At 35.4% G+C, this 14,163-nt stretch overlaps 6 protein-coding genes across 6 annotated transcripts; 2 read left to right on the forward strand and 4 right to left on the reverse strand.

Annotated features, from left to right (window-relative positions):
- Window positions 1–2,243: 2,243 nt before the first annotated feature.
- On the reverse strand, window positions 2,244–2,601 carry LOC115633583 (histone H2A-like). Its single transcript, XM_030531028.1, has 2 exons — window positions 2,575–2,601; window positions 2,244–2,510 (listed from the first exon to the last, which is right to left on the reverse strand). The coding sequence occupies exons 1-2, from the start codon at window positions 2,599–2,601 to the stop codon at window positions 2,244–2,246; spliced, it is 294 nt and encodes a 97-aa protein (XP_030386888.1).
- Window positions 2,602–2,881: 280 nt separating this feature from the next.
- On the forward strand, window positions 2,882–3,253 carry LOC115633587 (histone H2B-like). The gene is made up of 2 exons (XM_030531030.1): window positions 2,882–2,921; window positions 3,033–3,253. Exons 1-2 carry the CDS (start codon window positions 2,882–2,884, stop codon window positions 3,251–3,253), a joined length of 261 nt encoding a protein of 86 aa, XP_030386890.1.
- Window positions 3,254–3,929: 676 nt separating this feature from the next.
- On the reverse strand, window positions 3,930–4,768 carry LOC115633596 (histone H1-like). The gene has a single exon (XM_030531039.1). The coding sequence runs from the start codon at window positions 4,742–4,744 to the stop codon at window positions 3,998–4,000; it is 747 nt and encodes a 248-aa protein (XP_030386899.1). The 5' UTR covers window positions 4,745–4,768; the 3' UTR covers window positions 3,930–3,997.
- Window positions 4,769–9,578: 4,810 nt separating this feature from the next.
- LOC115633597 (histone H1-like) lies at window positions 9,579–10,417 on the reverse strand. Its single transcript, XM_030531040.1, has one exon. It carries the CDS (start codon window positions 10,391–10,393, stop codon window positions 9,647–9,649), a length of 747 nt encoding a protein of 248 aa, XP_030386900.1. The 5' UTR covers window positions 10,394–10,417; the 3' UTR covers window positions 9,579–9,646.
- Window positions 10,418–12,677: 2,260 nt separating this feature from the next.
- LOC115633588 (histone H4) lies at window positions 12,678–12,989 on the forward strand. Its single transcript, XM_030531032.1, has one exon. The coding sequence runs from the start codon at window positions 12,678–12,680 to the stop codon at window positions 12,987–12,989; it is 312 nt and encodes a 103-aa protein (XP_030386892.1).
- Window positions 12,990–13,617: 628 nt separating this feature from the next.
- On the reverse strand, window positions 13,618–13,992 carry LOC115633589 (histone H2A). The gene has a single exon (XM_030531033.1). The coding sequence runs from the start codon at window positions 13,990–13,992 to the stop codon at window positions 13,618–13,620; it is 375 nt and encodes a 124-aa protein (XP_030386893.1).
- Between the last annotated feature and the right edge of the window lie 171 nt (window positions 13,993–14,163).

Consider the following 14,163-nt stretch of genomic DNA (forward strand, 5'->3'; position numbering starts at 1 on the left):
AAGTGGCGAATATACCTATTAGGCATAAAATTCAAAATTGTGACGGACTGCAATGCTTTTGCGATGACAGTTAAAAAAGACGATGTACCAGTGCGAGTTGCTAGATGGGCTATGTTTCTGCAAGAATTTGACTACCAAGTTGAACATAGATCGGGAAGCCAAATGAAGCACGTTGATGCATTAAGCAGATTGTCTTGTCTAATAATTAAAGAGTCAGTAAAGTATAGGTTGCGGGAAACACAAGAGGCAGACAATTGGATAAAGGCAGTCAAAAAAGTTTTGGAAAGCTCTAACAGCTATGAAGATTATTTTGTTTGAAACGGGATATTATACAAGGACCTTAACAAAGAGCTGCTGGTTGTCCCTGAGACCATGCAGGATGAAATTATAACTATTGCTCACCGCGAGGGCCATTTTGGCACAAAGAAGACTGTCGACTTGCTGAGTAAACAATATATTTTTTATAATATGCAAGAAAAAGTAGGCAAAGTGGTCCGTAGTTGTGTTGAATGTCTTATATCAAATGCAAAACGAGGCAAAAAAGAAGGACTTTTAGTACCTATTGACAAGGCCCAAGATCCATTGGGAACATATCATATAGATCACGTCGGTCCTCTCACGAGTACGAAAAAGAAATATATGCATATTTTAACAGTGGTAGACGCCTTTTCGAAATTTGTTTGGCTTTACCCCACTAAATCGACGGGAACAGATAAGCTCCAAAAACAGGCGTATATTTTTGGTAACCCGAAAAGAGTAGTTACTGATAGAGGCACAGCGTTTACATCAAATGTATTTAAACAATATTGTGAGAATGAGGACATCCAACTCCTACACATTACAACAGGTATGCCAAGGGGTAACGGACAGGTAGAACGCATTCATAGAATTGTCATTCCAATGTTGACCAAAATGTGTCAGCGCAATCCCTCGAATTGGTACTGTCATGTTGATCGCGTTCAACAAATTATAAACAGCACACCTCCACGAAGCACGAAATTCACTCCTTTTAAAATTCTTACAGGACTCGACATGAAAACTAAAAACAAAGACATAAGGGAAATTCTAGAAGAAGTGGACATGGACATTTTTAATGAAGAGCGAGAATTAGTAAGGATTAAAGCACAGGAGAACATTGAGAAGATACAACAAGAGAATAGAAAGGGATTTAACGAAAAAAGGAAAGTCGAAGAAACTTATAAAGTAGGGGAACTGGTAGCGATTAAAAGAACACAATATGGCACAGGCATGAAGTTAAGACCAAAGTTTCTTGGACCGTGTAAGATAACGAAGATAATGAAACATGGGCGCTATGAAGTTCAAAAAGTTGGCAATCAGGAGGGACCAAACTTAACAACAACAGCAGAGTTTGTAAAAAAATGGTGTTCGTTCGGGACGAACGAATTGTCAGGAAGGCCGAATGTAGGATGTGGGGAATAAGGCGGGAGTAGAATACCCTTTTAGCAACCCTGGTCTAACATGGCATCGGCGAGTATCGATAGGCTTAAGAATCGAACAGAAGAGGAGAATAAGACATTCGCTGGAGTGGAGTGGCTGAAGTCAGTTGTTTGAGAGTTGCGAGTCAGAGTGTAGACAGTGAGTGTTGTTGCCAAGGCCAGTTTAAAGTATTGTTCGCGGAAGTGCTGCGCATTTCTTTTATATTAACTATTCATTTAACTTTTAAAACTTATGTATACTAAAAGACATCCCAAATAAACTAATTTGTATTTCAAACCTACATGTATGTATATTTTACATTTATATTTTCATAATATATTGAACCTTTTCAAGATCACAACATATTTTTTTTAATAAAAAATATTCAACTCGTACTTTAATTTTACATACGCATATTTAAAAAAACAAAGCTGTACAATCCCATTCCATCCATTTATATTTTCATAATTTAGGAGTAAAATATGGCAAACGTTGGCAGTGTTAAAAATTCGAGTATAAATACTTGCACTCAAGTAATTATTATACGTATTGACCAAATTCAAAAGGGATAAAAAATACTTTCGAATTAAAAATATATAATACGCATTATATACATACAAGTAGTATATTCTACGGTTCATGACATGCTGCCCGACCAAATGCTAAGCCTTCATATTTATACTTTATTCAAATTCACGTTGTATGATGATGAATTAAAATCTCTTCTGAATTAAATTGGTCGTCCTGAAAAGGACGGTTGGTTTTATATACAGTATTGTTTTTATTTATTAAAGGTTGCCGCCAATTTAAGCCTTCTTTTCGGTCTTTTTAGGTAAAAGCACCGCCTGGATGTTAGGTAGAACACCACCCTGAGCAATGGTTACGCCCGAGAGGAGCTTGTTTAACTCCTCGTCATTACGAATAGCCAGTTGCAGGTGACGTGGAATTATGCGCGTCTTTTTATTATCGCGTGCTGCATTGCCAGCCAACTCCAGAACTTCAGCGGCTAAATATTCCATAACAGCAGCCAGGTAAACAGGAGCGCCGGCACCAACACGTTCAGCATAGTTACCCTTGCGAAGCAGGCGGTGGATACGGCCAACTGGGAATCGAACGCGACTTTGCCTTTCCCTTTACTTTACCACCTTTACCACGACCAGACATTTTCTATTTTTTTTTTTTTATTTCACAAATACACTTCTCACTGGCTCACACACAAATGTTGATGTCCGACCAAGTGTTAGGCCTTTATATTTATACTTTTTTAAGCATCATATACGCTCTGCTAAGGGTTGGACGGCTTCTTATAAGTTAAACCTGAAGGCGATGTTAAACAAAAATATACAAATATGTAGCAATTCAGTGGTAGAAAAATATTGCTAAAGCAACTGTGAAGTGTTGTGTTATTTTAACTCAAGTGAATTAAATTAATCTGAAGTGAAAAATGCCGCCAAAGACCAGTGGAAAGGCAGCGAAAAAGGCTGGTAAAGCCCAGAAAAATATAACCAAGAACGACAAGAAGAAGAAGCGCAAGAGGAAGGAGAGTTATGTCATCTACATATACAAAGTTCTGAAGCAGGTTCATCCTGATACAGGCATTTCATCGAAGGCAATGAGCATCATGAACAGTTTTGTGAATGACATTTTCGAGCGCATTGCTGCTGAAGCTTCCCGTTTGGCCCACTATAATAAACGATCGACAATAACGAGTCGCGAAATCCAAACGGCAGTCCGCCTACTTCTGCCCGGTGAATTGGCTAAGCACGCCGTAAGTGAAGGCACCAAAGCCGTTACCAAGTACACCAGCTCAAAGTAAATGTCTGATCGCCCGCTTCATAGCAGCAACAACATTCCAAAAGGCCCTTTTCAGGGCCATCAAATTTTTCATAAGCAGAGTTAATAATTTTCATACACTTCTTTTAAATAAAATTTACATGGCACCCCTTTACTGTGATAAAAAACAAAATCTATTATAATGGGCGAACATATATATTAATATAACTATTTTGGTCAATATTTATAAACAAACTATTTTTACAAATCATATCGTTCACCTATATGATATGCAGTTCTTATTGCTTGAAATCGACTGAAACAAAACAATTTTTAGTCACCCATTTTTATGAGAATCGTGGAGGAGGACCGGACCGTATACAATCCCATTGTACTTGCATCAGCTAAGTTTATCGTAATTTGCTTCGAAAAATGATTAAATTATTTATTAATTTTATTAATATACGTTTTTTTTTAACTTTTGTGCTCAAAGTGAAACATTTTTCAATTCTCATTATTTTTGTTACAAAATTAACTAACAAATTATGGTCTAAAACCATTTGTAACAGTTTTAAACAAAAATTGTTAAATTTTTCATACATATACTTGTACACCTAGAAGTAATAACAAATATATTAACAAAATTAGAAAAAGATAAGATTATTTGAAACCATTTAAATCACATTTGAAAATTATTTTTTCTCTTTCTTAGTTGTTTGTAGCCCTGAAAAGGGCTTTGTTTCAAATGAATTTTTATATTTGCATATACAAAATTTCACATATGCATTCATTTCTTGACTACTGCTGTCTTTGCCTTTTTGGCGGAAGCTGCAGCCTTTGGTTTTTTCGGTGCCGATGCTGTCTTCTTTGGCTTGGCACTAGTAGTAGTAGTTTTGGCCTTTGGAGTTTTTGGTTTTACAGCACTCGATTTAGGCTTCGATGTAGTTGATTTTGCCTTAACTGTACCACTTTTCTTTGCGTCTTTTGCCTTTGCCTTCTCCTTTGTCTTTTTCTCGGCAGTCTTTTTAGTGGCAGCAGATTTTTTAACTTTAGATTTCTTGTCACCGGCTGCAGAGGCCTTCTTGGCGACGCCGCTCGACTTCTTTTTAGCTGCTCCAGATGGTGCAACTTTTTTCTTATTTTTCTCGACGGAACTGACTTTTGGCTTTGGCTCTTTTTTAGCGGCCGCAGATAATTTAAACGAACCAGATGCGCCTTTGCCTTTTGTTTGGATGAGTTTTCCATTTGCAACAGCTGACTTCAAATATTTCTTAATGAACGGGGCCAATTTCTGGGCATCGCATTTATATGTGGCACTAATGTACTTTTTAATTGCCAAAAGTGATGACCCACCGCGCTCCTTCAAATTCTTGATTGACGCGTCGACCATTTGCTGGGTTGGCGGATGTGATGGTGGAGCTGTAGCTTTTTTCGATTTGGCGGCAGTTGCCTTCTTGACAGTGACCTTTTTCTCCGCTTGTGCAATGGCAATCGGAGAGGCGGCCGATGTAACAGCAACGATAGAATCAGACATTTCTTTTAACTTCACTTTCACACTTGTAAAATTATAAAACGGTTTGCTTTCAGAAATTTTACGAATTTTTAGTCACCCATTTTTATGAGAATCGTGGAGGAGGGCGGTATACAAATGAATGTGGCATTGGTCGTTCTCGACAGCTAAGTTTATGGCAATCTAAAAGGTAATTTGCTTCGAAAAATGATTAGATGTAAAAAAAATCATTTGAAATGCAATTTAATAATATCTATAAGCTTGACAGAGTTTAATAAACTTAAGTTTGTGTTGATACTTTTGTGAGTTCATTTTTAAATGGCACTCAAAGTGAAACATTATTCTTTAATGGTCAATAATTTTGCTTACAAAATGAATTTATTATAAGAAATTATGCTATAAAATCATTTGTAACGGGTTTTAAACAAAATTTAAACAATTTTGTATACAAATCTAAACGAATGATTTATTAAAATGCAAAAAAATATATTTATTGAATGCTTTCAAAGTAGCCCTACCTTGCATAAAACGACCATCAGAGTAGCATATAGCATTCAAACAAATTACCAAATATAGTTTAAGAATATAGTTTTAAAAGTCCTATTTATTTCAGCATTCATTCAAAAGAAGTTAAACTTGCTTTAATAATTTGTTAAGTATTTAAGATTTTATATTATCATTTCTGGACCCATTATAAGTTGTTAACGAATTTCCAAGGAGTCATAAAAAAATGGAGTTTGATAACTTACAAGTACTAACAAATGTATTAACAAAACTAGAAAGAGTTAGTTATTAAATAAATAATAAATTCCGAGTTTTAAACGTGTTTTGTTATGTTATAAGTAGTTTCGCATGTTTGTCTAAATAGCAGGAAAATCCATTGCTCTATTTAATTCAAGTGCTTTATTTTGTATTTTGAAAAATATAACAATATACAAGTATTTATTTAAGTAAAAAATTTATTAAATAAATAACAAATTTGACATTTTTTTGGGAAAATCATATTTTATTTATTTGTTTGAATACCAGTAATAACCATTAAATCTTATACTATATAACGTGTGTTTCGCATTCAGAAAAAACAATCGATTTTCTTGTCTAAATAGCAGGACAATCCATTGCTCTATTTAATACAAGTGGTTTATTTTGTATTTTGAAAAATATAACAATATACAAGTATTTATTTAAGTAAAAAGTTTATTAAATAAATAACAAATTTTGCATTTTTTTGGGAAAATCATATTTTATTTATTTGTTTGAATACCAGTAACAACCATTAAATCGTATATAACGTGTGTTCAGTATTCAGAAAAAACAATCGATTTTCTCAATGTATATTTCTTTTAATTGAGAAAATGATAATCGCAATAGCATGATTTAATTTACTTGATGAATGAAAAATACATATACAAGTATATGACTTCATATTTATATATTTGCATTGTTATGTGAAATGCCAGGCATTTGTGTAAATAATGGAATAAATGTAAATAATCATAATATAAAACGAAAAATGCTGTATACCAAGCAATAGTTAATCTCTTTGTTAGCTATTTGTGGTCCTGAAAAGGACCGATTATTGATTTTATAATTTGGAAAATGAAGCGCTGAAATTTCAACTTATGCACGTTCACCACGAATACGTCTGGCCAATTGAATGTCCTTGGGCATGATTGTAACACGCTTGGCATGAATTGCGCACAAATTTGTATCTTCAAAAAGACCAACCAGATAGGCTTCGCTAGCTTCCTGTAATGCCATTACCGCTGAACTTTGGAATCGCAAATCAGTTTTAAAGTCCTGAGCTATCTCACGAACCAAACGCTGGAATGGCAGTTTGCGAATCAATAGCTCAGTGCTTTTCTGGTAGCGGCGGATCTCACGAAGTGCAACTGTACCGGGGCGATAACGATGTGGCTTTTTTACACCACCGGTGGCTGGTGCACTTTTACGAGCAGCTTTGGTAGCCAGCTGCTTGCGAGGCGCTTTGCCACCGGTCGATTTTCGGGCAGTTTGCTTGGTGCGAGCCATTATACAAGTATTTATTCCGTACTAATCTACTACACTGTATACACTGTCACTGATGAAAACACAATATTCGTATTGCTTGCTTTGCGCCTTCTTTATATAGAAATTTGGCCGCACAATGCGATTGGTGGTTGTTTGAACGAGATGTGCGAAAGAGAGATAGGAAGATTATCCGACTCGCTCGTGTTTTCGTGTTTTTTTTTTGTATAAATACGAGCGTATGTGGCCGCAACAAAGCAAAGTATTGCGTGATAACATTCAGGGTATCACAAAGCCAGCTATCCGTCGTTTGGCTCGACGTGGCGGTGTAAAACGCATCTCTGGCTTAATTTATGAAGAGACCCGTGGTGTGCTCAAGGTGTTTTTGGAGAATGTTATTCGTGATGCTGTCACCTATACGGAACATGCCAAAAGGAAAACAGTCACAGCTATGGATGTTGTATATGCATTAAAAAGACAAGGCCGCACCCTTTACGGTTTCGGCGGTTAAGAAGTTACATTTGCCCAAATGTGCAAATAAAGAAAACAATCGGTCCTTTTCAGGACCACAACATATATTTTTAAAAGAGAAAAATATTCAAATCATACTTTTATTTTACAAAAAGCTGTACAATCGATACTCTTCATTTATATTTTCATAATATATTGAACCTTTTCAGGACCACAACATATTTTTTTAAAAGAGAAAAATATTCAACTCATACTTTTATTTTACATACGCATATTTAAAAAAACAAACATATTGTACAGCTTACATTCCATCCATTTATATTTTCATAATTTAGGAGTAAAATATGGCAAACGTTGGCAGTGTTAAAAATTCGAGTATAAATACTTGCACTCAAGTAATTATTATACGTATTGACCAAATTCAAAAGGGATAAAAAATACTTTCGAATTAAAAATATATAATACGCATTATATACATACAAGTAGTATATTCTACGGTTCATGACATGCTGCCCGACCAAATGCTAAGCCTTCATATTTATACTTTATTCAAATTCACGTTGTATGATGATGAATTAAAATCTCTTCTGAATTAAATTGGTCGTCCTGAAAAGGACGGTTGGTTTTATATACAGTATTGTTTTTATTTATTAAAGGTTGCCGCCAATTTAAGCCTTCTTTTCGGTCTTTTTAGGTAAAAGCACCGCCTGGATGTTAGGTAGAACACCACCCTGAGCAATGGTTACGCCCGAGAGGAGCTTGTTTAACTCCTCGTCATTACGAATAGCCAGTTGCAGGTGACGTGGAATTATGCGCGTCTTTTTATTATCGCGTGCTGCATTGCCAGCCAACTCCAGAACTTCAGCGGCTAAATATTCCATAACAGCAGCCAGGTAAACAGGAGCGCCGGCACCAACACGTTCAGCATAGTTACCCTTGCGAAGCAGGCGGTGGATACGGCCAACTGGGAATTGAAGGCCAGCTCGATTCGAACGCGACTTTGCCTTTCCCTTTACTTTACCACCTTTACCACGACCAGACATTTTCTATTTTTTTTTTTTTATTTCACAAATACACTTCTCACTGGCTCACTGGCTCACACACAAATGTTGATGTCCGACCAAGTGTTAGGCCTTTATATTTATACTTTTTTAAGCATCATATACGCTCTGCTAAGGGTTGGACGGCTTCTTATAAGTTAAACCTGAAGGCGATGTTAAACAAAAATATACAAATATGTAGCAATTCAGTGGTAGAAAAATATTGCTAAAGCAACTGTGAAGTGTTGTGTTATTTTAACTCAAGTGAATTAAATTAATCTGAAGTGAAAAATGCCGCCAAAGACCAGTGGAAAGGCAGCGAAAAAGGCTGGTAAAGCCCAGAAAAATATAACCAAGAACGACAAGAAGAAGAAGCGCAAGAGGAAGGAGAGTTATGCCATCTACATATACAAAGTTCTGAAGCAGGTTCATCCTGATACAGGCATTTCATCGAAGGCAATGAGCATCATGAACAGTTTTGTGAATGACATTTTCGAGCGCATTGCTGCTGAAGCTTCCCGTTTGGCCCACTATAATAAACGATCGACAATAACGAGTCGCGAAATCCAAACGGCAGTCCGCCTACTTCTGCCCGGTGAATTGGCTAAGCACGCCGTAAGTGAAGGCACCAAAGCCGTTACCAAGTACACCAGCTCAAAGTAAATGTCTGATCGCCCGCTTCATAGCAGCAACAACGTTCCAAAAGGCCCTTTTCAGGGCCATCAAATTTTTCATAAGCAGAGTTAATAATTTTCATACATTTCTTTTAAATAAAATTTACATGGCACCCCTTTACTGTGATAAAAAACAAAATCTATTATAATGGGCGAACATATATATTAATATAACTATTTTGGTCAATATTTATAAACAAACTATTTTTACAAATCATATCGTTCACCTATATGATATGCAGTTCTTATTGCTTGAAATCGACTGAAACAAAACAATTTTTAGTCACCCATTTTTATGAGAATCGTGGAGGAGGACCGGACCGTATACAATTCCATTGTACTTGCATCAGCTAAGTTTATCGTAATTTGCTTCGAAAAATGATTAAATTATTTATTAATTTTATTAATATACGTTTTTTTTTAAACTTTTGTGCTCAAAGTGAAACATTTTTCAATTCTCATTATTTTTGTTACAAAATTAACTAACAAATTATGGTCTAAAACCATTTGTAACAGTTTTAAACAAAAATTGTTAAATTTTTCATACATATACTTGTACACCTAGAAGTAATAACAAATATATTAACAAAATTAGAAAAAGATAAGATTATTTGAAACCATTTAAATCACATTTGAAAATTATTTTTTCTCTTTCTTAGTTGTTTGTAGCCCTGAAAAGGGCTTTGTTTCAAATGAATTTTTATATTTGCATATACAAAATTTCACATATGCATTCATTTCTTGACTACTGCTGTCTTTGCCTTTTTGGCGGAAGCTGCAGCCTTTGGTTTTTTCGGTGCCGATGCTGTCTTCTTTGGCTTGGCACTAGTAGTAGTAGTTTTGGCCTTTGGAGTTTTTGGTTTTACAGCACTCGATTTAGGCTTCGATGTAGTTGATTTTGCCTTAACTGTACCACTTTTCTTTGCGTCTTTTGCCTTTGCCTTCTCCTTTGTCTTTTTCTCGGCAGTCTTTTTAGTGGCAGCAGATTTTTTAACTTTAGATTTCTTGTCACCGGCTGCAGAGGCCTTCTTGGCGACGCCGCTCGACTTCTTTTTAGCTGCTCCAGATGGTGCAACTTTTTTCTTATTTTTCTCGACGGAACTGACTTTTGGCTTTGGCTCTTTTTTAGCGGCCGCAGATAATTTAAACGAACCAGATGCGCCTTTGCCTTTTGTTTGGATGAGTTTTCCATTTGCAACAGCTGACTTCAAATATTTCTTAATGAACGGGGCCAATTTCTGGGCATCGCATTTATATGTGGCACTAATGTACTTTTTAATTGCCAAAAGTGATGACCCACCGCGCTCCTTCAAATTCTTGATTGACGCGTCGACCATTTGCTGGGTTGGCGGATGTGATGGTGGAGCTGTAGCTTTTTTCGATTTGGCGGCAGTTGCCTTCTTGACAGTGACCTTTTTCTCCGCTTGTGCAATGGCAATCGGAGAGGCGGCCGATGTAACAGCAACGATAGAATCAGACATTTCTTTTAACTTCACTTTCACACTTGTAAAATTATAAAACGGTTTGCTTTCAGAAATTTTACGAATTTTTAGTCACCCATTTTTATGAGAATCGTGGAGGAGGGCGGTATACAAATGAATGTGGCATTGGTCGTTCTCGACAGCTAAGTTTATGGCAATCTAAAAGGTAATTTGCTTCGAAAAATGATTAGATGTAAAAAAAATCATTTGAAATGCAATTTAATAATATCTATAAGCTTGACAGAGTTTAATAAACTTAAGTTTGTGTTGATACTTTTGTGAGTTCATTTTTAAATGGCACTCAAAGTGAAACATTATTCTTTAATGGTCAATAATTTTGCTTACAAAATGAATTTATTATAAGAAATTATGCTATAAAATCATTTGTAACGGGTTTTAAACAAAATTTAAACAATTTTGTATACAAATCTAAACGAATGATTTATTAAAATGCAAAAAAATATATTTATTGAATGCTTTCAAAGTAGCCCTACCTTGCATAAAACGACCATCGGAGTAGCATATAGCATTCAAACAAATTACCAAATATAGTTTAAGAATATAGTTTTAAAAGTCCAATTTATTTTAGCATTCATTCAAAAGAAGTTAAACTTGCTTTAATAATTTGTTAAGTATTTAAGATTTTATATTATCATTTCTGGACCCATTATAAGTTGTTAACGAATTTCCAAGGAGTCATAAAAAAATGGAGTTTGATAACTTACAAGTACTAACAAATGTATTAACAAAACTAGAAAGAGTTAGTTATTAAATAAATAATAAATTCCGAGTTTTAAACGTGTTTTGTTATGTTATAAGTAGTTTCGCATGTTTGTCTAAATAGCAGGAAAATCCATTGCTCTATTTAATTCAAGTGCTTTATTTTGTATTTTGAAAAATATAACAATATACAAGTATTATTTAAGTAAAAAATTTATTAAATAAATAACAAATTTGACATTTTTTTGGGAAAATCATATTTTATTTATTTGTTTGAATACCAGTAATAACCATTAAATCTTATACTATATAACGTGTGTTTCGCATTCAGAAAAAACAATCGATTTTCTTGTCTAAATAGCAGGACAATCCATTGCTCTATTTAATACAAGTGGTTTATTTTGTATTTTGAAAAATATAACAATATACAAGTATTTATTTAAGTAAAAAATTTATTAAATAAATAACAAATTTTACATTTTTTTGGGAAAATCATATTTTATTTATTTGTTTGAATACCAGTAACAACCATTAAATCGTATATAACGTGTGTTCAGTATTCAGAAAAAACAATCGATTTTCTCAATGTATATTTCTTTTAATTGAGAAAATGATAATCGCAATAGCATGATTTAATTTACTTGATGAATGAAAAATACATATACAAGTATATGACTTCATATTTATATATTTGCATTGTTATGTGAAATGCCAGGCATTTGTGTAAATAATGGAATAAATGTAAATAATCATAATATAAAACGAAAAATGCTGTATACCAAGCAATAGTTAATCTCTTTGTTAGCTATTTGTGGTCCTGAAAAGGACCGATTATTGATTTTATAATTTGGAAAATGAAGCGCTGAAATTTCAACTTATGCACGTTCACCACGAATACGTCTGGCCAATTGAATGTCCTTGGGCATGATTGTAACACGCTTGGCATGAATTGCGCACAAATTTGTATCTTCAAAAAGACCAACCAGATAGGCTTCGCTAGCTTCCTGTAATGCCATTACCGCTGAACTTTGGAATCGCAAATCAGTTTTAAAGTCCTGAGCTATCTCACGAACCAAACGCTGGAATGGCAGTTTGCGAATCAATAGCTCAGTGCTTTTCTGGTAGCGGCGGATCTCACGAAGTGCAACTGTACCGGGGCGATAACGATGTGGCTTTTTTACACCACCGGTGGCTGGTGCACTTTTACGAGCAGCTTTGGTAGCCAGCTGCTTGCGAGGCGCTTTGCCACCGGTCGATTTTCGGGCAGTTTGCTTGGTGCGAGCCATTATACAAGTATTTATTCCGTACTAATCTACTACACTGTATACACTGTCACTGATGAAAACACAATATTCGTATTGCTTGCTTTGCGCCTTCTTTATATAGAAATTTGGCCGCACAATGCGATTGGTGGTTGTTTGAACGAGATGTGCGAAAGAGAGATAGGAAGATTATCCGACTCGCTCGTGTTTTCGTGTTATTTTTGTATAAATACGAGCGTATGTGGCCGCAACAGCGTTAGTTTCGTTGTGAATTTTGTGCAGTTAAAGTGAATTAGTGAGAAATGACTGGTCGTGGTAAAGGTGGCAAAGGCTTGGGCAAGGGTGGCGCAAAACGTCATCGCAAAGTATTGCGTGATAACATTCAGGGTATCACAAAGCCAGCTATCCGTCGTTTGGCTCGACGTGGCGGTGTAAAACGCATCTCTGGCTTAATTTATGAAGAGACCCGTGGTGTGCTCAAGGTGTTTTTGGAGAATGTTATTCGTGATGCTGTCACCTATACGGAACATGCCAAAAGGAAAACAGTCACAGCTATGGATGTTGTATATGCATTAAAAAGACAAGGCCGCACCCTTTACGGTTTCGGCGGTTAAGAAGTTACATTTGCCCAAATGTGCAAATAAAGAAAACAATCGGTCCTTTTCAGGACCACAACATATATTTTTAAAAGAGAAAAATATTCAAATCATACTTTTATTTTACAAAAAGCTGTACAATCGATACTCTTCATTTATATTTTCATAATATATTGAACCTTTTCAGGACCACAACATATTTTTTTAAAAGAGAAAAATATTCAACTCATACTTTTATTTTACATACGCATATTTAAAAAAACAAACATATTGTACAGCTTACATTCCATCCATTTATATTTTCATAATTTAGGAGTAAAATATGGCAAACGTTGGCAGTGTTAAAAATTCGAGTATAAATACTTGCACTCAAGTAATTATTATACGTATTGACCAAATTCAAAAGGGATAAAAAATACTTTCGAATTAAAAATATATAATACGCATTATATACATACAAGTAGTATATTCTACGGTTCATGACATGCTGCCCGACCAAATGCTAAGCCTTCATATTTATACTTTATTCAAATTCACGTTGTATGATGATGAATTAAAATCTCTTCTGAATTAAATTGGTCGTCCTGAAAAGGACGGTTGGTTTTATATACAGTATTGTTTTTATTTATTAAAGGTTGCCGCCAATTTAAGCCTTCTTTTCGGTCTTTTTAGGTAAAAGCACCGCCTGGATGTTAGGTAGAACACCACCCTGAGCAATGGTTACGCCCGAGAGGAGCTTGTTTAACTCCTCGTCATTACGAATAGCCAGTTGCAGGTGACGTGGAATTATGCGCGTCTTTTTATTATCGCGTGCTGCATTGCCAGCCAACTCCAGAACTTCAGCGGCTAAATATTCCATAACAGCAGCCAGGTAAACAGGAGCGCCGGCACCAACACGTTCAGCATAGTTACCCTTGCGAAGCAGGCGGTGGATACGGCCAACTGGGAATTGAAGGCCAGCTCGATTCGAACGCGACTTTGCCTTTCCCTTTACTTTACCACCTTTACCACGACCAGACATTTTCTATTTTTTTTTTTTTTATTTCACAAATACACTTCTCACTGGCTCACTGGCTCACACACAAATGTTGATGTCCGACCAAGTGTTAGGCCTTTATATTTATACTTTTTTAAGCATCATATACGCTCTGCTAAGGGTTGGACGGCTTCTTATAAGTTAAACCTGAAGGCG

This window comes from Scaptodrosophila lebanonensis, unplaced genomic scaffold, assembly GCF_003285725.1.
Source record: "Scaptodrosophila lebanonensis strain 11010-0011.00,11010-0021.00 unplaced genomic scaffold, SlebRS2 tig00001478-arrow-arrow-pilon, whole genome shotgun sequence".
NCBI lineage: Eukaryota > Metazoa > Arthropoda > Insecta > Diptera > Drosophilidae > Scaptodrosophila > Scaptodrosophila lebanonensis.